The 23,266-nt window shown below is 38.3% G+C and overlaps 1 protein-coding gene across 1 annotated transcript in view; it reads left to right on the top strand.

Moving 5' to 3' along the window:
• The first annotated feature begins 4,374 nt into the window (after positions 1-4,374).
• LOC132166376 (phenylalanine--tRNA ligase beta subunit, cytoplasmic) overlaps positions 4,375-23,266 on the top strand; it is a 64,727-nt gene continuing 45,835 nt past the window's right edge. Inside the window, exons 1-7 of the mRNA XM_059577179.1 lie at positions 4,375-4,572; positions 4,660-4,715; positions 4,818-4,918; positions 5,846-5,975; positions 6,084-6,199; positions 8,418-8,484; positions 10,133-10,174. Of these exons, the coding sequence (XP_059433162.1) occupies positions 4,515-4,572; positions 4,660-4,715; positions 4,818-4,918; positions 5,846-5,975; positions 6,084-6,199; positions 8,418-8,484; positions 10,133-10,174 (570 nt within the window). The 5' untranslated portion in view covers positions 4,375-4,514. The remainder of the gene's footprint in view (positions 4,573-4,659; positions 4,716-4,817; positions 4,919-5,845; positions 5,976-6,083; positions 6,200-8,417; positions 8,485-10,132; positions 10,175-23,266) is intronic.

A 23,266-nucleotide genomic window follows, 5' to 3' on the forward strand; every position in this document is an offset into this window, starting at 1 on the left:
AAAAAAAAAAAAAAAAAAAAAAAAAGGAAGAGAAGAAAAATATGTCATTGTTAAAAAGATAGAGTTTATCTTTTTAAGCTTGTAAATGAATGAAAATCATAGTTTTGAGTGACACTTGAGTTTTGGATAACATGAATTTGTGCATAATGTTTGTGGGTAACATTTCTGGAAAACCCCCAGGAGACTTCACTCGACCTTTAGGGAATTCCTAGGGGTTTAAAAGGCTTACTGCATATGCTAAATGCAATCGTACATCCCACGAAAGATGGATTTATCTTTTTGTTTTCTGTTTTTCATTTTGTTTTTAGTTTTGTATTGCTAAGGGACTAGCAATATGTAAGTTTGGGGGTGTGATAAGTGCCAAAATATTCATATTTTAGCCCGTAACTTATATTTGTTAATTCCCTAGTTTTGTTAGTTTGTGCTATTTTATTTTCTTTTTGTGTTTTTTGTGTTTTTGTAGGTAATGGAAGAAAAGAAAGCATTTCTGGAAAAGTTTCAAGCTTAAAGGACAAATTGGGAAGACCTAGAAGATATGGTTAAGCTTAACCAATCATAATAGAGTACCTATATGATGCGGTTAAGTTTAATCAAATAAAGGAAATGATTAAATCGAAATTTCTTAAATTGGAGTCAAAATCGGATTGGATTCAAATTTGGATTTTGTACACATCTTGGTATTTTGATCATAACTTTCAACTCAAATATCCAATTAAGGTGATTCAAGATGCATTGGAAAGATAACTCAAAATGATACAAATCATTGTGAAATATCATTTTCCTAATTCGGACTGCCACTATGCCAAAATCACCCCGCAAGATAAGTACGCAATTTTGAACGAATCCTATTCCGATTTGGACTTAGGTTTTCTTTATCTTAATTGGACTAGGAATTAAATCTCCGAATTTCCTAGGATTATTAGGGCTTCTAAGACTCTCCTAGGCCCTATAAATAGACCTCTAAGCCTCACAATTCAATACATAATTTGAAGGAGACAACTTTGAAGAGAGGAATTGGAGGCTACTTCTAGGAGCGATTTTCGATTCTTTCTTTACCTTTTTCCTTTTAGTTTTATTTTAATTATGTGTAACTAACTCTTAAGGAGGGATAGATTGAAGCCCTAATTATGTTTATTTAATATTTCAATATTGACGCCTTCGTGATAATCATATTGTGTTGCTTTATCTTGATTAATTTTTGTTTTCTTGAATTCCTCATATGTGTGTGATTGGCCATTATATGTATGTGATATGGATTAGTTAATTAAAACAATTTAAATGACCGAGTTCTGGGTTTAATAAGAGTAACAAAAGAATTCCTCACCAGGTTCTTAGGTTAATCAATATGGAAAACCGGGAGTATACACCCATACCCTAGGTTCCGTGTGTTTGTCGATTTCCATAAATTTATGCTTTCTTAAAGAACAACTTAGTATACACCCATGCTAAATCCTTTAAGAAAGAAAAGTGTTAGAGTATACACCCATGCCTAATTCGTTGCTTAGGAATATCAATAGCTTAAGGAGTAGACACTCATACCCTTAGGTTGGCAAACATTAAGTATTCATAATATAATTGGATCATTGGCATATTGTTATATTATCTAAATATGATTAGTAGTGAATATCAAAGCCCTACATTTACCTTATCTTTATCTTTATTTCTTTTCCTTAGTATCAATATTAATCTCGTGACAATTTTTGGTATTTTAATTACTTCTAAAACAAAATCAATAATCTCCGTGGGATCGATTTCGTACTTGCTGCACTATATTATCGTTTGATCTTGTGCACTTGCTCGTAAAACATACTAAATATTATCTATTAGTTTAGGTAGTATCCCTGACAACAGTGCCAACAACTTGTTGTGCTAAATACTACATAAATTAATAGATAATATTTAATACGTTTTACTCGCAAGTGCACAAGATCAAACGATAGTATAATGCAGCAAGTACGAGATCGATCCCACAGAGATTGTTGATTTTGTTTTAGAAGTAATTAAAATACCAAAGATTGTCATGAAATTGATATTGATACTAAGGAAAAGAAATAAAGATAAAGATAAGATAAAGGTAGGGCTTTGTTATCCACCACTAATCATACTTAGATAATATTACAATATGCCAATGATCCAATCATATTATGAATGCTTAATGTTTGCCAACCTAAGGGTATGGGTGTCTACTCCTTAAGCTATTGATTTCCCTAAGCAACGAAGAAGACATGGGTGTATACTCTTAACTTTTTTCTTTATTAAATGATTTAGCATGGGTGTATACTAAGTTGTTCTTTAAGAAAGCATAAATCTATGGAAATCGACAAACACACGGAACCTAGGGCATGACTCATGAGTGTATACTCCCGGTTTTCCATGTTGATTAACCCAAGAACCCGGTGTGGAATTTGTTTTGTTACTCTTATTAAACCCAAGACTCGGTCATCCAAATTGAGTTAATTAACTAAACCATACCACATGCATATAATGGCCAATCACACACATATGAGGAATTCAAAAAAACAGGAATTAATCAAGTTAAGCAATACAATATGATTATCACAAATGCGCCAATATTGAAATATTAAATAAATATAATTAGGGCCTCAATCTAGCTATCCTTAAGAGTTAGTTACACATAATTAAAATAAAACTAAAAAGAAAAAGGTAAAGAAAGAACCGAAAATCGCTCCTAAAAGTAGCCTCCAACTCATCTCCCCTAAGTTGTCTCCTCCAAATTCTGTATTGAATTGTGAGGCTTAGAGATCTATTTATAGAGCTTAGGAGAGTCCTAGAAGCCCTATTAATTCTAGGAAATGTGGAGATTTAAGTCCTAGTCCAATTAGGATAAAGAAAACCTAAGTCCAAATCGGAATAAGATTTGTCCAGAATTGAGTTCCTATCTTGCAGAGTGATTTTGGCATAGTGGCAGTCCGAATTAGGAAAATGCTATTTCACAATTAGTTGTATAATTTTGAGTTATCTTTCCAATACCACTAGAATAACCTCAATCGGATATTTGAGCTGAAAGTTATGGTTAAAATATCGAGACGTGTACAGAATCCAAATTTGAATCCAATCCGATTTTGACTCCAATTTGAGAAATTTCGATTTAATCATTTCCTTTATTTGATTAAACTTTTTTTTTTTTTTTTTTAAGTGCTTTATTTGATTAAACTTAACCACATCATATAGGTCCTCTATTATGATTGGTTAAGCTTAACCATATCTTCTATGTCTTCCCAATTTGCCCTTTAAGCTTGGAACTTTTCTGAAAACGCTTTCTTTTCTTCCATTACCTACAAAAAAACAGAAAACACAAAAATAAAATAAAATAGCACAAACTAACAAAATTAAGAAATTAACAAATATAAGTTAAGGACTAAAATATGAATATTTTGACACTTATTAGTAGTATATCTAGTAAGTTGTATCAAAGAGAGTTATGTACCTGTCCCCCTGAGGTCCAGTCCTTTTTATAGGATAGAAGAGTGCCCATCATAATTGTGACCGGGCGGAGGATTTGGGATGCAATCCTAATAGGAGGAGAATCAGCCGAGTCATTCTCTGGTCATTATGGTTTGTACGTAACTGCTACTGCGGTTAAGGTGAATGATGAGAATGGCACACAGTTGTTGGGGCGAATGATTGTCGGCTCCATGTCTGTGACGTTGGTGATATTGTCGGAGGCGGGTTAAGCTGGGCCGTAATGGAGTGACGATGTTTGTGAGCCCACGTCCGTTGCGCTAGGTTTTGGCCCGGTTGGCTTCCGTGTTGGGCTTTATTTCCCGTCATTAGGTTTTTTGGGCCCGTCAATCCTGATGTACTTTTATGTGTACCAGAACTTATTGAACTAGAGGAGAGTTGCCCTAGGCAGCACCTTCCCCAACCTGTGTGGCACTTATGTCGTCACCATATCCTCTTCCACCTCCATTTTCTTTTCCTCCTCCCTTCGTCGTCGCTACCTGTGCGACTTTTTCTTGGCTTTGCTTAAACTTCGTTAAAGCTAATTTTTTTTTTTTTTTTTACCTTTTTCCCGTTAACTAGTTGCTTATTACGTGGTCCTTTTTAGGCCTAAGAATATTTTTAAGACATCCTAATTGTGAACCAGCTCCTTGAAATGGAGAGAATCTGATTCCCGCTATGTCGGCCCATAGCCCGAGGTTCCTTGTCCAATTCGTGCATACAAAGATTGAGATTCTCTCCAATTATTTAAAATTTGAGATTCTCATGTTATAAAATTGTGGCCCTTTATTTTAAATCTAATAGTCAATAAAATCATTTAAATTTTGGTAAAAGGAAAAAATTAAAATTTAATGCCTAGGTTATATAAAAGCTGGCATTTTATAGACTATTGTAGTTAAATGAAGAGCCGAAATTTTTGGTACGACGAGATTTTACAATTTTGAGTAGTCGAAGGAGACAAAGCCCGAGCCCCTTCCCCTAGGGTTTTTTTCCAGGCAATCTTCGTTTTCCATTTCATTGTTAGTTGCAGACCTTTTTCCCTTTAGTAAACCATGCCTACTGTCAGCGTGGGAAGGGATCGTCTGTTTGCAGCCCTAGGCAAAACCTACAGTGAGCTCTCAAGCCTTACTCAACCGTGCCTACGCACAATCTTTGTTTTCTGATATCACATTGTTTTGTTTTTGTTGATTCTCACAGCGCAGGAAGAGTTCGAGGACCTTTGCTTCAGGTTTGGAATCGAGCTCGACGACGTGGTAAGCGTTTCACACGCTTTGCCTCCTTTTTTTTTCTTCTTCCTGTTTTTGTTATTAATTTTGAAATGTGAAATAATATATATATCTTTTTGACTGTTTCAGACTACTGAGAAAGCGATTATTAGAAAGGAAAAGCATTTGGAAGAAGAAGAAGCTGACGAAGATGAAGAAGTTATCTACAAAATTGAAGTCCCTGCCAATAGGTATTTTACTATTTAATGCACAAAATGAAGAATTTATTTATGAAATCGAAGAATTTCTTTTTTTTTTTCTTTAAATATTAAGGTTTTTGGAACATGGGCGAAACTTAGATACATTTTTTCTTTACTATTTAGTAGGTATAAGTTTAGTAGAATATTAAATTTGAAAAATTCCAATTGGAATAACTCAAACGTATAATTTTGCTGAACTTGGGTCTAAAAAGCTCACATTTTTAGGTTTACTTAATTAATTGGATTGGTTTTTCCGCTTAGGTGCAACAACTTTTTTATTTATTTATTTTTACATGTGGTTTTGCTTGTAATTTGAATTGATTTTAATTTGATTCACAAGTTAATGCTACACCTTCTTCTTTTATTTCCTCAATTTTTTTCCCTGGGTTTACTTAATTTGGGTTAGTTTTTCTTTTTAGTTACTATAATTTTTGTTTCTTCATATCTCGGTTCTGCCTAAAATTTGAATTTTTCCATTGGATGTGTTATTTTGCTTCTTATCTGCCATATTTTATTTGTATTATTTATGTGGGGTATGATAAAAATATGAGTGTCTCGACTGAGTTAGTTAATTTCCTTTTCTGTTTATACATATCTGTGGGTTTTTCTTAAAACACTTGTCTCTAAAATTTTGATATTGTTTTTGCTTCTCACATTTTTTTTTTTGCCCCTTTATATCAGGGATTTGCTTAAAATTTGAAGTTTCTCAAATGAATTAGTTTCACAATATTTCATCTTCTTATTGGTTATTTCTTTTTTGAGTGAACTCAATTGGGTTACCGCAAAATCTAGAAAGACCTATTCAATTGAGAGTAACTTCTACTTAATTGTTGATAAGTTGCTTGCAAGATTTTTATTTTATGATAATAATTGAAAAACACGAGTGATTACAATCATTTAACTCTTTGATACACACAGATATGATTTGCTTTGCCTTGAAGGGATTGCTCAAGCTCTTCGAGTCTTCAATGGGAAGCAGGAGATACCGACATATAAAGTGGCTAACATTAGCAGAGAATCAATGATTAAAATGCATGTGAAACCAGAGGTTGTTATATCAGAAATTCACAAGCTCCTTATAGGTCTTTATTTTCTTTTGATTGCCACATTGATTTTATGGTGTATGAACTCTTAATTTTTTTTTTTTCCCTTGCAGACGTCTTCAATTCGTCCCTATGTTGTTTGTGCTGTTTTGAGGGGTATAACATTTGATGAAGGAAGTTATAACAGCTTTATTGATCTCCAAGATAAGCTCCATCAGAACATTTGTCGGTAATGAATTCTGACTCACTGCTTCATTCATCATTATTAACTTGGCATACTCAGTGTCTGCCATGTCTATCTGATTGTACAACTGTGAATTGAAATGTTTCTGAACCATTAAAAGTTGAAGAATTTTGGTGGACTCTTGATTGTGTTTGTCCACTAATTCTAGAAAGGGAAGGATTGATTTGTATGGTGTATGTGCGGTTTATTTGTGGAAAATCTTAAGTGGTTCTATTTTTTAGTCTTGATTTTGACCAAAAATTTGAAAGACTTTTTTTTTTTTTGCTTCCATACTCTGTAGTAACATGCCAGCCCTACAGTATGATTAGCCATAGTAGACCTTGATCATCATAAAATAGAGCCTATTTATTGTCCAGTTATAAGAAAATGGAATTAAAAGAAAAACACAATATATCTTGTTAGGTTTTAATTGAGATTGGGATATTGTGGCATACTGATAGAAGTACGGTGGTCCGCCCTTATTGTGGTGATTTCATCTATTAGTTTTAAACATAGATTGACTAAACCATTTGACTAGACTGCGTAATTGTGAGGAATTATAGGAATGAGAGTTATTCATTGCCTCAAATCCTTCAGATTGACTTAAAGTTTGGGGCCACCTTATGAAAAAGATGCTAAAGGCTTGAATCCTACCCATATCTCCTTCTTAGGACCTTTTTTTGACTGAAACCCTAATCCTCGTGGAATTAAATGTGAGGGTTTGGAGATCTATATCATTCATGTTTGTGTGCAGATATGGTAGGAGGGACAGGTTAGTTTTAGAGGTCTGGGGCGAAATAATTTTTTTTTTTGATTGATAAGGACAGTGAAATATTTCATGGAAAGATTTAACATATCGAAGAGAGGCTTAGTATCTTAAAAAGTTGTTTTTTCAGATTGAGGGAACAGAGAAAGAAATTAGCTTGGAGAGAGAGATGAATTGTTATGATTTGAGGGAAATGTTTGGATTTGCTTCTTGCTTGATGTTACATGCTATGGAGACAGGGTTCTGCAAATAAAACTGGCCAAACATTTGTGTTTTTGTTTTTGGACGGTTTGCTAAAATTTGCAAAAAAAAAGAAGAAAAAAAAAAAAGAAAAAAAAAAGAAAGCAGCAGGTGATGGATGCTATTGTTGCTAAAGACTAACATCTTACTTTGAATTTATGTAATAGGTGACTACTTGGATAATCATGCGCATCTAGTTGATTTGAACAGGCTTTAAAGTGTCATTCTATGAATATAAATTTTTGGTTTGGGCATTTGCAGAGTTTACAGTTGATAGGCTTTTGGCTTAACAATGTTGTGCTAGTTTCAAAAACTTGGGAATTCTTTGGTGTGTATTCTTTGAGGCTGAAAGTGTTTCATGAAAGCATCTTCCATTGTAGTGATTGTGGTTTGAGTCAAGTCATACTGAATTCAGCATTTTAGTACATAGCAAATCACCTGGTCTATCGGTTTGAACCACTTTTAGTTACAAAATCAAAATGTGCTTGAGTGACCATTTTGATGAGAGGTCAGGATGGGTTGAATAATTGTCTTATATGAAGAGTTTTTTGCTTAAATATATGTTATCCATGTGATGCTATCACAGCTGAATTGCGTTTGTTTTTTTAAATTTCTGTTAGAATTTTACCTGACAAATATTAACAATATTCCTTCATCACTTGATTCTGAGGCTAAGTCATACCATCCTGTTAGTGTTGTTATTATGAGCTGAAATAAAAATTTGAATACTCGATAGTTTTGCCTGCTATGATCTGGCTGAGTTCACACTATTTTGTGTCCAAATCAAAATAAGTACGTCCATAGTGAACTTTCATAGGATGACAATTTTTCAGTCGTTAAAATGCTAAAAGTTTGTTCTGTTGGTATAAATCCTATTGGTTTCCTGTTGCTGCATAGTTAAGTTATTTCATTTGTCATTCGTAACAAAAATGGGGTCTGTTTCTATGGATCATTTTTTCAAATACACGAAATTATCCACATGTATCTTCTTGTGCTTGTTCCATGTAATATCATACTATTTGTTACATATATTTAGAAATATGATAAATAAGGAGGTGCAGTTTTGCAACCTTATGCTAAAACATGTTGATTTCTTCGTCTTGGTTTTATGTTTACTTTTTTACGTACTGTTTATCATCTAAGTTGTGAATTGGAAGGTTCTCTAAGGATTTTATGTAATTTATCAGCTCTCAAGTTTACATTCAATATTTGTTTTAGGCGAAGAACCCTAGTTGCTATTGGGACTCATGACTTAGATACATTACATCGCCCTTTCACATATGAGGTGGGTTTTGTTAGTACTCATTTTTCTTATCATATTGTGTTTTATATTTTCTTGGGGTTTGGGATCATGTGGTATTGGACTAAGAGAGAGACTACTGAATGTATGGGGGCAGTTGGTTATTTCATTTAAAGTTCTTATATTTTGTAAGGAAGATGGATAGGACTGTAAACAAACCGACTTGTTCATGAACAACTTGAATTCGACTCCTATAAAATTGACTCAAGTTCAGTTTGTTTAATGAGCTTAAAGAAAAATTTGGACTTGTTTGTTAAACGAGCTCAGCTTGTGCAAATTCAATCCAATTTGCAATTGAATTCGTAGAAGTTTGTATAATTTCATTTTTATTAATTTTATAGTGTTGTTTTTTAACTATGTAATGAGAACACCAAAGTACTTTAAAAGATAAGATGAAATCTTTTTCTTAATGCAGTAGATATAACTTTAATCCTTATGAACATGAGCTTGACATATATATATATATATAAGGATTAAAGTTATATCTGTATATATATTCACCAAGCTCATGCTCGTAGTAGTAGATGTATATATATGTATATATGTATGTACGGAGTAAATGTCTATTTATCTGTGTATGAATGTACAAATGTATACTATCAAATTTATCTACATTGACTTGAGATTAAGATATTATATAGATTATTATTTATCAAAAAAAAGATATTATATAGATTATTACTTATAAAGAAAGATATTATATAGATTATCTATTTTGTGATAAAAAAATATGTATGATTTGTTGTAAATTCAAGGTTGGTGAATAAAATTATTCTAAGTTTATAAATAAAAATTAGCTTATCTAATTAATTTGAACAATATAAGCTTAACAACAGTTAAGTAACTAATAATTAACATAGATTTATGAAGAGGAATAAAACTTTTAAGTGATGGTATTTATTTTATATGAGAAAAAAAATATTTTTTTAGCATATTGTGAAGAAGTTAAAGCTTGTTCGAAAAATAAATAAACTAAGCTTGAACATGTAATGTAACTAGTTGAGGAATTGGAGCTTGGCTCATACTCGAAACAAAATTAAATAAATCAATCTTGAACTTTTAATATTCTGGTGACTCATTTCAATTACAAACGTAAAGGGGGAAGGTACAACCTAAGTTTAAGGAGTTTTTGTGGACCCACCACCCCTTTGGCCCTCCAATACTTAAAAGCTGCACGTGAAGCAGACATAAAACCATCTACTTCCTGTATGAAGTATTATGAGTGCCCTGAACTTTAGTTTTGATTTAAGAAATTTTTTGTTTGAATTAATGTATTGATCATAGTTTTGGTGTGTCCTATCCTATGTTAGTAAAACGTGGCTTTTATATTGTTTTTCCAAGTCTTGGAGATGTTTTTTTCCTTCTCTTTTCATTGATTGGTTATTGAGAGTTAACTTTTAGTTTTTGAGCATACAAGCATGTCTCCTTTGTTAAGCTCTCTCTCTCTCTCTTTCTCTGGTCGTATGAAATGAAGTAAGGCACATTATTGCTTAAGTAACTTACAATTATCTCTTTTTTTTTTTTTTTTTTTTTCCCATCTGCGCTCTTTAATGCATTATTACTTATCAAAACAATTATCTCTTTTCAGAAAAAAAAGGAAAAAAAGAACTCACAATTATCTCTTTATTTTCAGGCATTGCCACCTTCAAATATAAATTTTGTGCCACTGAAGCAGGTATATTTTTATATTTTTAATTCAATTCCTTACTAAATCCTTAGTGCAAAACTATTGTTACTTTGTCATTATAAGTGTAACCTGATAAAGTCATGAGAAACTATATTATATACTGGAGAGACAAAATGACCACTTAGGCTTATGATTAAAAGTATTTCAGATGCTTGGAGGGCCTACCTTCAAGACACTGTTGAAGAAGGGATGATTTTTTCCGAAATAAATGAAAGTTCGATTTATGTAACAAGGAAAAGGTTCCCTTTTGTTATTCAAAGTTTAAAACCAATCTTGTTCCCATTGATGTATTGTACTTGATGTCTAAGCTATCCTTTCATTTGATATGATAGCCATATTAAAGGTGTCGAATCATGTGGCTGACAGCTTCTAGAGGCAGACAATTTATGCCTCAAATGGGTGCCCTTTTTTACCCCTCTTCTGCTCTCTTATTTCTGGTTACCTTCGCACCCCCTTCTCATTCTTCCCTGCCTTGTTTCTAGCCAATAAGATTTAGTCTTTAACATTTATCAATCTAATTCTTCATGTTACGTGGTTATGGTTCACCTTTTTTTTTTTTTTTTTTTTTTTTGATAAGTAATCAAATTCATTAAAAAGTGGAAGGGTGCTCTTTATCAAGGTAATTCTCCTGCCCTTAGACAAATACATATTCTTCCAACCAGCCAAAGAGCACTCTATCTTCTCAATAATGGTGTCCCAAATATATTTGGCCTTAAAAGAAGCGTAGCAAAGGACCTAGATACTTCATAGGCAAAGAAGAGACTGTGTAGCCCAAATACTAGCCAAACCATCAACATTTGTGACATTGCCAACATGGACCATTTCTAATTTAGCCATATTTTTTCATCAAACTTGAGACAACTTCAAAACACAAGAACAATCAATGTAGGTAGCAGCGATGATCAAAGTTTGCCTCGCAGAATATCAATGTGTCGTCAACAAACAATAGAGGGGAGATGTTAAGTGCACCAGCATTCCTAGTCTCCATAGAAAAGCCTAATAGAAAGCGTTGGTTCTCTGTAGCAACACTCCTTTTACTCAAAGCCTCCATAACGATGACAAATGGTAAGGGAGGCAAAGGGTCTCCCTATTTTAGGCCACGAAAGTTGCTAAAAAATCTTGTCAGAGTGTCATTCACCAAAACAGAAAAATGCACCAAAGAAATATAATGTGATCTGATTTCGCCATTTCTGCCCAAAGCCGCACCTTAACATACAACAAAAATTTTCAATTGACATGGTCATAAGCTTCTTCAATATCCAATTTGCAAACATACTTGCTCCCCAAATCTGATCCTACTATTAAGGCATTCGTTAGTTATGAGAACTAAATCTAGAATTTGCCTACCTCTAATGAAAGCATTATGGGGCTTGGATGTGATCTTCTCCGCAACCATTTTGAACATGATTGCTAGAAATTTGGTAACAATTGTGTAGACTCCACCCACTAGGCAATTGAATGAAAGTACTTCATATCTACAACCCTTGATTTCATTGGAATAAGAGGAATGAAAGTAGCATTAAAACATTTTTCAAACTTTCCTCTGGCGTGAAACTCATGGAAAACATTTTTTTTTTTTTTTTGATAAGTAAATATGATATAAAAGAGCGCAGAGGGGCGCAACCCATATACACGGGAAGTATACAAGAGAGCGCCTAAGAGGGAGAAAAATGAACAAGAAAATCAGAGTAGCTAATTCCTATAGGAGCTAGCCAAGCGGCCGTCCAGGAATACAAAGTAAAGAAGAAAAAATGAGTCAATTCCTCTATAGTCCTAGTGGAGTTTTCAAAGCATCTAGCATTCCTTTCATTCCAAATACACCACATAAGACACAAAGGGATCATCTTCCACACTACCGCGCTTCGAGAACTTCCTCCCGACCACCAACAATCGAACAAGCCCCTCACCTTGCGAGGCATGACCCAAAACAGCCCAAACCGATCAAAAATATTATGCCAAAGAACACTTGCAATCTCGCAATGGAGAAGAAGATGATCAACCGACTCTCCATTCTTCTTGCACATACAACACCATTCCACTACCACTATGTTCCTCTTCCGCAGGGTGTCGTGAGTCAAAATTTTGCCTAAGGCCGCGGTCCACCCGAAAAAAGCCACTCGCAATGGCACCTTTGTCCGCCAAATGCTCTTCCAAGGAAACAATTCATGATCCCATTTGGACAAGGCCTTGAAGAGGTACTTAACCTCGAAATTGCCTTTCTTAGACGAAGACCATCGAATACAATCCATAGAACCTAAGGATATCTTGTACGAATACAACCGGTCAAAAAAGGAGGAAATCAAATCCATCTCCCAATCCTGAACCGACCTCACAAAAATGACATTCCATTCGACAACCCCATTCCTCCAAATAAAGTTATCCTTCACCCAAGCTTCTTTATGTCTGGCTATGCTGTACAAAGACGGGAAAGCATGCTTCAAAGAGGAGTCCCCACACCATATATCATGCCAAAAACGAACTTTTGAACCCACCCCCACCTCATAATAAATACCTTTGGCAAAAAAATTCCAACCTTGCCTAATGTGCTTCCATAAACCCACACCATGGGAACCCGAAACCTCCTTTGTGCACCAACCACCCTCCTGATCTTCATATTTAGCTTTGATAACCTTATACCATAGAGCCTCACTCTCATTAGCATATCTCCAAAGCCATTTACCCAGAAGCGCTTGATTAAAATGATGCAACTTACGAATGCCAAGCCCACCATACCGAAGGGGACGACAGACTTGATCCCAATTTACAAGATGTAGCTTATGCTCTTCTCCCATCCCTCCCCATAGGAAGTCTCTTTGTACTTTCTCAAGTCTTTTAGCTACACTTATAGGAATTGGAAACAGAGACAAAAAGTAAGTCGGAAGATTAGAGAGCGTACTCTTAATGAGAGTTAAACGGCCTCCTTTAGAGAGATACATTCTCTTCCAACCTGCCATCTGACGCTCCATTTGTATCTACTTTTAATGCGAGCATGTTGGCGGGCATCCTGGGTTATGGTTCAGCTTCTACACCTTTGAAGTACTTGGGTCTCCCGTTGGGGGCCCCGTTGAAGGTCAAGGCAAGTTGGGAGGACATGTTGGAGAAGTATGCTAGAAGATTGGCCCCGTGGAAACGCTTGTATTTGTCTAAGGGGGGGAGGATTACTCTCATCAAAAGCACCCTATCCAATCTTCCCACTTATTTTTTGTCTCTGTTTCCTATCCCTGCATCCGTGGCGAAGCGTATGGAGAAGATACAACGTGATTTCTTATGGGGTGGGATTAATGATGAGTTTAAGTTCCATCTGGTCAGCTGGAACAGGATTTGCTCTCCGATCTCTGAGGGAGGTTTAGGGATCCGGAATTTGCGTGTGATGAATAAAGCTTTGTTGGGAAAATGGTTGTGGAGATTTGCTCATGAGAAAGAGGCTTGGTGGAGGAAGATCTTGGTTGCTAAGTATGGTGCAGTTTGGGGCGGTTGGCATTCTAGGGCTCCCAGTGGTCCGCATGGGGTGGGGTTATGGAAACATATTTGCAGGGGGTGGAGGTCTTTCCGGGGTCACTTTAGATTTGTCCCTGGTCTTGGGTCCAACATCAGGTTTTGGGAGGATATCTGGTGCGGTGACATGTCTCTCAAGGATGCCTTTCTTGGACTCTTCACTATTGCCACCAATAAGGATGCGTCTATTGCGGATAACAGGGAGTGTCTAAATGGCTTTGTGCAGTGGAATGTGGCCTTCATTCACAGGGTTCATGATTGGGAAGTGGAGGTCTTGGCCTCTTTCTACACGCTATTGTATTCGCATTCGATGAGTGGGGTAGGGGAGGATAGGATGTGGTGGATATCTTCTCGAAAAGGCATATTTGAGGTAAGATCCTATTTCAGGATCCTTGCTGCTACAAATCTCATCTCTTTCCCTTGAAAAAGTATTTGGCGCACTAAGGTTCCTTCAAGAGGCTTTCTTTGCTTGGACGGCCGTGCTTGGGAAGACTCTAACATTGGATAATGTTCGGAAGTGAGGTATTGTAGTGGTAAATCGTTGTTGCATGTGTGAAACGGATGGGGAGTCAGTTGATCATCTCTTTCTACATTGTGGGGGCGCATATTTTGTGGAATGCCGTTTTCTCTCGATTTGGATTGTGTTGGGTGATGCCTGGTTATGTAAGGGAGTTGTATGCTTCTTGGTGGGCGGGAGGCAAGTCTCATAGTGCTGTTGTGTGGAAGATAGTCCCTCTTTGCCTCATGTGGTGTATCTGGAGTGAGAGAAATGCTAGATGTTTCGAGAACTCATATAGGAACATAGAGGACCTTGTCCACTTTTTATTGTATACTCTTTTCACTTGGACTGCTGGTTGGCTAGTGCCCCTAGTGATTAGCTTTTCTGACTTTCTTTTTATGTTCTCTTCTTCTTTGTCTTCCTCTTAGTCGCTCTCTTGTATACTCCCTGTGTACTAGGGTTGCGCTCCTCTGCGCTCTTTAATACATCTTTTTACTTATCCAAAAAAAAAAAGTATCTACTTTTAAGAACATCCTAACAAGTTTGGAAGAACGCCATAGTGAAACCATTAGGGCCATGGGCCTTCTTGCTGCTATTAGCATTCATCACCTCAGAGACCTCTTCCTACTCAAACTCTCTCTCCAGCCAAATGGCCTATACCTTTCATCAATGGAGTCAAAAAAGAAAGGCTATCCAATTTAGGTTGCCAACGGAATTGTTCGGTAAACAAACCATTATAGAACTGCGTTGTGTTTTCCAATCTCGAAATGATTGGACAACATTGTACCATTAACTGATAGAGATTCAACTATTTCTTTTTAATACATCTTTTTTACTTATCAAAAAAAAAAAAAAGAGATTCAACTATTTCTTCTATTCATTTTTGCCACTCGATGGAAGAACTTTGTGCAATGGTCACCCTCTTGTAGCCCTCATTACCCTTAATTTATTTCTCAACTCATCTCCTCCAAAAGAGTAGCCCTCCCCATATCATTCACATTTTTCTCCTTAACTTATTCCCAGCACATAATGCTCTCTTTTCTCTAGACAATCGAGAACTCACAATATTTCCAAAAGAAGCTTTTTTTGTCTCTCAACATTGTTAAACACCTCCTCATTCCAAACTCTTAAATTAACTTTCAAAGCCTTAAGTTTGCGAACCAAAACAAAACTTGGGAACCTTGAAAGCAGCAAGAAGTTCGCCTTTGTTTCATCCTATCCACAAAACTCATATATTATAGCTACATATTCTCAAATAAGTACTTTCTACCTCCGTGAAAGCCTCCTCAATAAAGAAGAATAGGAGAATGGTCCAAGCAAATTCTTGGTAGCCTCTTCCAAGACAATTTAGGAAACTGGGCTTCCCAATCAACAGGGATGAGAAATCAATCAATTCTAGACCAGGAGGGGGGATATTGATTGTTTGGTCACGTAAAAGAACGCCCTACAAGAGGGATATCCATGAGACCATACTAAAAAATGGAATTTGAGAACTCCACCATAGTTGGCAAAAGTGGGCTTCACCCGACCTCTCACTAGGAAAATGAGTGACATTGAAATCTCCTTCAATGCACCATGCAAAATCCCAGCAACAAAGCAAGCTAGTCAATTCATCCCTTAAATACCTTCTATCACAATCAGAATTAGAATTTAGAGCCATAGACATCCACAAAAGCCCAAGAAATTGATCTTCAACATTTCTAAAAGAACAAGCAACAATAAACTCCCCTACGCACTCTTCGATTTTCTCCACCACCCTCCTACCACATAATCAAAATCCCATCAGAGGCCCCTTTTGAATCCAAAAACATAAGTCCACGTGTTGGCAACCCCAAACTATGCATCATGCAATTTGTTCTTTCTCTAGTTCAGTTGTAAGATGGGCTTGGACTACGATGAAGACAGTGATGTGAAAGGAGACAAGACTATAGGATCCTTTTTATTGAGCGCTTTTATGTTATTCCTTTTGGGTCAATTTTATTATTGATGGTGCAAAAGGATGATTATTTACACCTAATTTACAAGTCTCACGGGGCTTCTGATCTGAAGGACTTTCGTCCAATCAGCCTTGTGGGGGGGACGTTATAGATTATTGCTAAGGTTTTAGCCAATAGAATGAGGAGAGTTATGGATAGGGTCATTTCCAATCCGTAGAATGCTTTCGTCAAAGGCAGACATATTTTGGATTCGGTTCTTATTGCCAATGAATGCCTAGACAGCCGAATCAGATCTGGGGATCCCGACCTCTTGTGTAAGTTGGATATGGAAAAGGCTTATGACCACATGAACTGGAAGTTTTTACTCTTTGTTAAGAAGGTGCGGCTTTGTTGAGAAATGGTGCTTATGGATTGAGCATTGTATCTCATCTGTGCGGTTCTCGGTTTTGATCAATGGTTCTTCTTTTGGTTTCTTTGAGAGTTCGTGTGGAATGAGACAAGGTGATCCCCTCTCGCCTTTTTTGTTCATCATGGTTATGGAGGCGTTCAACAAAATGATTAATGTCTCTATAAACAGGGGTTTCATCAATGGTTTTTATGTGGGTGCCAGAAAGTTTGATCGGGTTGTCGTTTCTCACCTCCTCTTCGCTGATGATACGCTGGTTTTTTGTAGGGCTGCTCCTGACCAAATTAGATTTATTTTTTTTTTTTTTTTGATAAGTAATGTAGTATATATCAAAAAAAGCGCAAAGCGCCTCTAAGTACACAATAAAGTATACAAAGGAACCCAAACAAAACACCCAGAAAAACCCAGAAAAAACCCAAACAAACCAATCAAAAACCCAGAAAAACCCAATCAAACCAAACACCCAGCCAAAGGGGAATACAAGAGACCCAACCAAACCCCAAGAAAAGCCCTAGTGCATCTCAGGTGGAACCCTAGTGCACCTCAGGGGGAAAAGAAAAAGCATTTTTCGATCCCAAAAAACCCCGCCGACGCCGGCCCTTCACCGGAGAGATGGAGCAATCCAGATTATTGAGCTCCCTCAACCCCTTAACCTTAGAAGCAGAAACTTCAACCTTAGGGGCAGAAACTTCAACCTCAGCAAGCAGGTCCTTGTTCTTATGCAGCTGCTTTGCGACTTTTTCCTTCACCCTCCGGGTATAAAACAGTTGGGACGAGGATTTAGAGGAGTAAATGGGAGTACCATTCTCTGTCATGCGAGGAAAAGGACGGCTAAGACTCCTCCCCATCTCAGCCGCCCCATCGAGAAGGGAAGTAGTCGAGAGTGAAGTGCATCCCTGCGACGAGAACAATGAGGTAGTAGCAGGGGAAAGAAAACAGCCAGCTTGAACCTCCACCGGCGCAAAGGGAACCAGAACAGGGTCCTTTCCCTTAGAAGACAAAGAATCCTTCAACACCACCGGAGCGGGAGAGACAGCTCTCGGACTCAAGAACCCACGACGAAACAAACCTTTCTCCGAAGAAGAAGGACGAACAACCAGCTCCTCCTCCCCCCAAATTAGATTTATTAAAGCCCTTCTTATTGGTTTCGAGGCTGTCTCTGGGTTAAAAGTAAATCGGGTCAAATCTGTTTTGGTCCCTGTCGGAGGTACGGGTGAGGCGGGCGAGTTGGCTAGCATTCTGAGATGTGGTACCAGCTCTTTGCCTTTGAAGTATTTGGGTCTTCCTCTAGGGGCTTCGTTCAAGCGTTTGGCTATATGGGAAGACATCTTGGAGAAGATTGCTAGAAGGTTGGCCCCTTGGAAACGTTCGTATTTGTCCAAGAGGGCTAGGCTCACCCTCATTAAGAGCACCTTATCCAACCTTACTACATACTTTCTGTCTCTTTTTCCTATCCCTGTCTCTGTGGCGAATCGCATTGAGAAGATTCAACGGGATTTGTTATGGGGTGGGCTCAACGACGAGCCTAAGATCCACTTCTTTAGTTGGCATGAGGTTTGTACTCCGATTTCTGAGGGAGGTCTAGGGATTCGGAGTTTGCGGCTTTTTAATCAAGCTCTTTTGGGGAAATGGTTGTGGAGATTTTCTAATGAAGAAGAAGCTTGGTGGAGAAGAATTTTGGTGGCAAAGTATGGGGTGTTGTGGGGCGGTTGGCGCTCTAAAGTTCCTCGTGGTTCGCATGGGGTGGGGTTATGGAAACACATTTATAGGGGTTAGAGGTCGTTTCACTGTCACTTTAGATTTGATCTTGGCTTGGGGGCGAAAGTCAAATTTTGGGAGGATTTTTGGTGCGGCGAGATGTCCCTCAAGGATGCTTTTCCCGGTCTTTTCAATATTGCTAGCAATAAGGCTGCTTCCATTGTGGATATCAGGGAGGGCATAAATGGTATGGTTCATTGGAATGTTACCTTTACTCGTAGAATTCATGATTGGGAGGAGATGGCCTTAGCTGCCCTTTTCTCGCTCTTGTATTCGCTCTCGTTGCGTGGGGAAGGGGAGGACCGGATGTGGTGGATCCCATCTAGAAAAGGGAAGTTTGAGGTTTGTTCCTTTTATAGTAAGCTTGTCCTTAAAGAGTCCATCCACTTCCCTTGGAAAAGTATTTGGCGCACCAAGGTTCCTTCGAGAGGCCTTTTTTGCTTGGTTGGCCGCCTTTGGGAAATCTCTTACCTTGGATAATGTTCAGAAGAGAGGTATTGTTGTGATTAATCGATGTTGTATGTGTGGATCAGAAGGGGAGTCTGTGGATCATCTCTTTCTTCACTGTGGGGTTGTGCGCATTTTGTAGGATGTTATCTTCTCTCGTTTCAACATGTGTTGGATTATGCCTAGAAGCGTCAAGGAGATGTTTGCTAGTTGGTGGTCAGGTGGTAAATCCCGAAGTGCTGTGGTGTGGAAGATGGCTCCCCTGTGTCTTATGTGGTGCTTATGGAAGGAAAGGAACGCTAGATGCTTCGAGGATTTGTCGAGAAACCTTGAGAACCTTGTTCATTTCTTTTTGTACATGCTTTTTACTTGGACTGCAGGCTGGCTAGCACCTCTAGTGATTAATTTTCCTGATTTTCTTTTTATGTTCTCTGCTTCTTTCTCTCCAACTTAGTCGCTTTCTTGTATACTTCTTGTGTACTTGGGTTGCGCCCCTCTGCGCTTGTTAATGCATCTTTACTTATCAAAAAAAGAAAAAAAAGAAAAAAGAAGGAGATTAAATGATCTATCATATTGTATGATATGCGCAAAGTCAATATCATTACATATCATATTTTTACTTATCAAACCCCAAAAAAAAAGATATTTCATTTAAGCTCCAACTGTAGGTTGCAGGGTGATTTTGATTTGGGAGGCATCTCTGCCTATGTTCCAGCCCCAACAGGATTAAAGGAGCTCAAGGATTGTGAGAGGGGCATGTTGGTGGATCATGAAGCTTAACATAGTAGCATGGAATGTGAGAGGGTTGAATGCCCTCAAAAAAAGGTTACGTATTAGGGGTCTTTTGAAAGAGTCAAAAGTTGATGTAGTGTGTTTGATTGAGACAAAGATGGAGGTTATTTCCCGAGAGGTGGTTCATAGTCTTTGGGGAGGTCAACATGTGGGGTGGAAGTTTAAAGGGTCAAATGGCTTGTCGGGGGGGATGTTATTGATGTGGCATAGGAGGGTGGTGGAGTGCAAGGAGGAGTGTGTGGGGCATTTCTCCTTGGCATGCTCTTTTCGAAATGTGGAGGACAACTGGGAGTGGGCTTTTGGGGGGGTGTATGGTCCAAATGAGGATGGGGAGAGAAGGGCCCTTTGGGAAGAGTTGGCTGGTTTGATGAATGTGTGGGAGGTTCCTTGGTGCCTTGGAGGGGACTTTAATATCGTTCGGTTCCCTAGTGAGCGTTCCAGTGTTTCTTACTATTCCACTGGCATGATGGATTTCTCGGATGTCATATCAGAGAACAACTTGGTGGACATGCCCATGATGGGGGGTCAATTTACGTGGTCTAATAATCAAGAAAATGAGAGCTGGTCTAGAATTGACTGATTCTTGATTTCCTTGGATTGGGAAGATCACTATCCTGCAGTGTCACAAAGAAGACTTTAGCGCTTGATTTCCGATCACTTCCCTTTATTATTGGACTATGGTGCCCCTTGTGGAGGTAATAAGTGCTTTAAATTTGAAAATATGTTGCTTAAAGCTGAAGGTTTTGTTGATATGGTTAGTTCTTGGTGGGGGTCTTATTCGTTTGAGGGTTTACCTAGTTTTGTGCTAGCTAAGAAATTGAAATCTCTCAAATTGGATTTGAAAAAGTCGAATGAGGAGGTGTTTGGGGACATTGGGAGGAAGAAAAAGGAGTTGTTGGGAGGTATTCAGGAGTTGGATGAGTTGGCAGAGGTAAGAGGATTAGCCCAGGAGGAGAAGGTTCGAAAGGCGGATATGGTGAAAGATTTGGAGAACACCTTGCTGTGTGAAGAAATTCATTGGCGCCAAAAATCGAGAGCTTTGTGGCTCAAGGAGGGGGACCGCAATACTCGTTTCTTTCACAAGATGGCTAACTCTCATCGCAGGTTCAATCGTGTGGAAGTGCTTCGTATTAATGGCGTACTATCCGATGATCCAGCTAAGGTAAAAGATCACATTGTGAGGTATTATCAAAGCTTATACTCGGAACAAAGCACGTGGCGGCCTAGAATGGACAACCAGCCTTTTTTGTCCATAGATGAGAAGGATAATAGGTAGTTAGAAAGAGATTTTGAGGAAAAGGAAGTTTGGGAGGTGGTTAAAGGCATGGATGGGGATAAGGCTCCGGGTCCGGATAGCTTCTCCATGGCTTTCTTTCAAGCCTGCTGGGGTGTTGTCAAACATGATGTTATGGCGGTTTTTGCCGAGTTCCATCGTAGACGACAGTTGGTGAAGAGCTTGAATGCAACTTTTATTTCCTTGATCCCAAAAAAGGCGGATGTGGTGGAGATGAAGGACTTTCGGCCCATTAGCTTGGTGGGAGGGGTGTACAAAATTGTTTCTAAGGTTCTTGCAAACAGGATGAGAATTGTGTTGGGTAAGATCATATCATACTCTCAAAATGCTTTTATTGGGGGTCGCCAAATCCTAGATTCTGGTCTTATTGCAAATGAAAGTGTGGATAGTCACATGAAGTCAGGGGTGCCAGGTGTTCTTTGCAAATTAGACTTGGAGAAGGCCTATGACCATGTGAATTGGGACTTTGTGTTGAATTTGCTGCATAGGTGTGGTTTTGGCGAGAGGTGGAGGGCGTGGATAGAGTGGTGTATTACGTCGGTAAGATTTTCCATTCTTGTGAATGGTTCTCCGGAAGGCTTGTTCAACAGCTCGAGGGGAATTCGGGAAGGGGACCCTCTTTCTCCATTACTTTTTGTGCTTGTTATGGAGGCTTTGAGTAAGATGGTGAATGCGACGGTTGACCAAGGCTTTTTGACTGGTTTCTCGGTGGGAAATAGGGTATTATCGGAGTTAGTGGTCTCCCACTCTTTATTTGCTGATGACACTTTGATTTTTTGTGAAGCTTCTATCGAGCAAATCCGGTATGTACGTCTCATTCTCTTATGTTTTGAAGCTGTTTCGGGTTTGAGAGTGAATCTTGGAAAGTCTAAAATTGTGGCTATTGGTGAGGTGGAGAACATAGGGGTTTTAGCTAATATCCTTGGGTGTAGTGTTGCCAATTTGCCGATGAAGTATTTGGGTCTCCCTCTTGGGGTGGGGTATAAGGATAAGGTTATGTGGAATGATGTGATTGAAAAAATAGAGCGTCAGATGGCAGGTTGGAAGAGAATGTATCTCTCTAAAGGAGGTCGGTTAACTCTCATTAAGAGTACTCTCTCTAATCTTCCGACTTACTTTTTGTCTCTGTTTCAGATTCCTATGAGTGTAGCTAAAAGACTTGAGTAAGTTCAAAGAGATTTCTTATGGGGAGGGATGGGAGACGAGCCTAAGTTGCATCTTGTAAATTGGAATTAAGTCTATCGTCCCCTTCGGTATGGTGGGCTTGGCATTCGTAAGTTGCACCAGTTTAATCAAGCTCTCCTGGGTAAATGGCTTTAGAGATATGCGAATGAGAGTGAGGCTCTGTGGTATAAGGTTATCAAAACTAAATATGAAGATCAGGAGGGTGGGTGGTGCACAAAGGAGGCTTCAGGTTCCCATGGTGTGGGCTTATGGAAGCACATTCGTCAAGGTTGGAATTTATTCACCAAAGGTATTCGTTATGAGGTGGGGGTGGGTTCGAAAGTTCGTTTTTGGCATCATATTTGGTGTGGGGACTCCTCTTTGAAGCATGCTTTCCCATCTTTGTTTAGCATCGCCAGACACAAAGAAGCTTGGGTGAAGGATAACTTTATTTGGAGGAATGGGATTGTCGAGTGGAATGTCATTTTTGTGCGGCCAGTACAGGATTGGGAGATGGATTTGATTTCTTCTTTCCTTTGGTCGGTTGTACTCGTGCAAGATATCCATAGGTTCTATGGATCGTATTCGATGGTCATCGTCTAAGAAAGGCAAGTTCGAGGTTATGTCTCTCTTCAAGGTCTTGTCCAAATTTGACCATGAGGTGTTTCCTTGGAAGAGCATTTGGCGTATTAAGGTGCCTTTGTGAGTGGCTTTTTTCGGGTGGACCGCGGCCTTAGGCAAAATTTTGACTCACGATACCCTGCGGAAGAGGAACCTAGTGGTAGTGGAGTGGTGGTGTATGTGCAAGAAGAATGGAGAGTCAGTCGATCATCTTCTTCTCCATTGCGAGATCGCAAGTGTTCTTTGGCATACTATTTTTGATCGGTTTGGGTTGCATTGGGTCATGTCTTGCAAGGTGAGGGGCTTGTTTGATTGCTGGTGGTCGGGAGGCCATTCTCGAAGCGCGGTAGTGTGGAAGATGATCCCTCTGTGTCTTATGTGGTGTATTTGGAATGAAAGGAATGCTAGATGCTTTGAGGACTCCACTAGGACTATAGAGAAATTGACTCATTTTTCTTCTTTACTTTGTATTCCTAGACGGCCGCTTGGCTAGCTCCTATAAGGATTAGCTTCTCTGATTTCCTTTTTCATTTTTCTCCCTCTTAGGCGCTCTCTTTTATACTTCCCGTGTATGTGGATTGCGCCCTTCTGCGCTCTTTTATATCATAATTACTTATCCAAAAAAAAAGCTCCAACTGTAGGTTGTAGCCATCATAATTGTAAAGCC

This window comes from Corylus avellana, chromosome ca11 (genome assembly GCF_901000735.1).
Source record: "Corylus avellana chromosome ca11, CavTom2PMs-1.0".
Classification (NCBI taxonomy): Eukaryota; Viridiplantae; Streptophyta; class Magnoliopsida; order Fagales; family Betulaceae; genus Corylus; species Corylus avellana.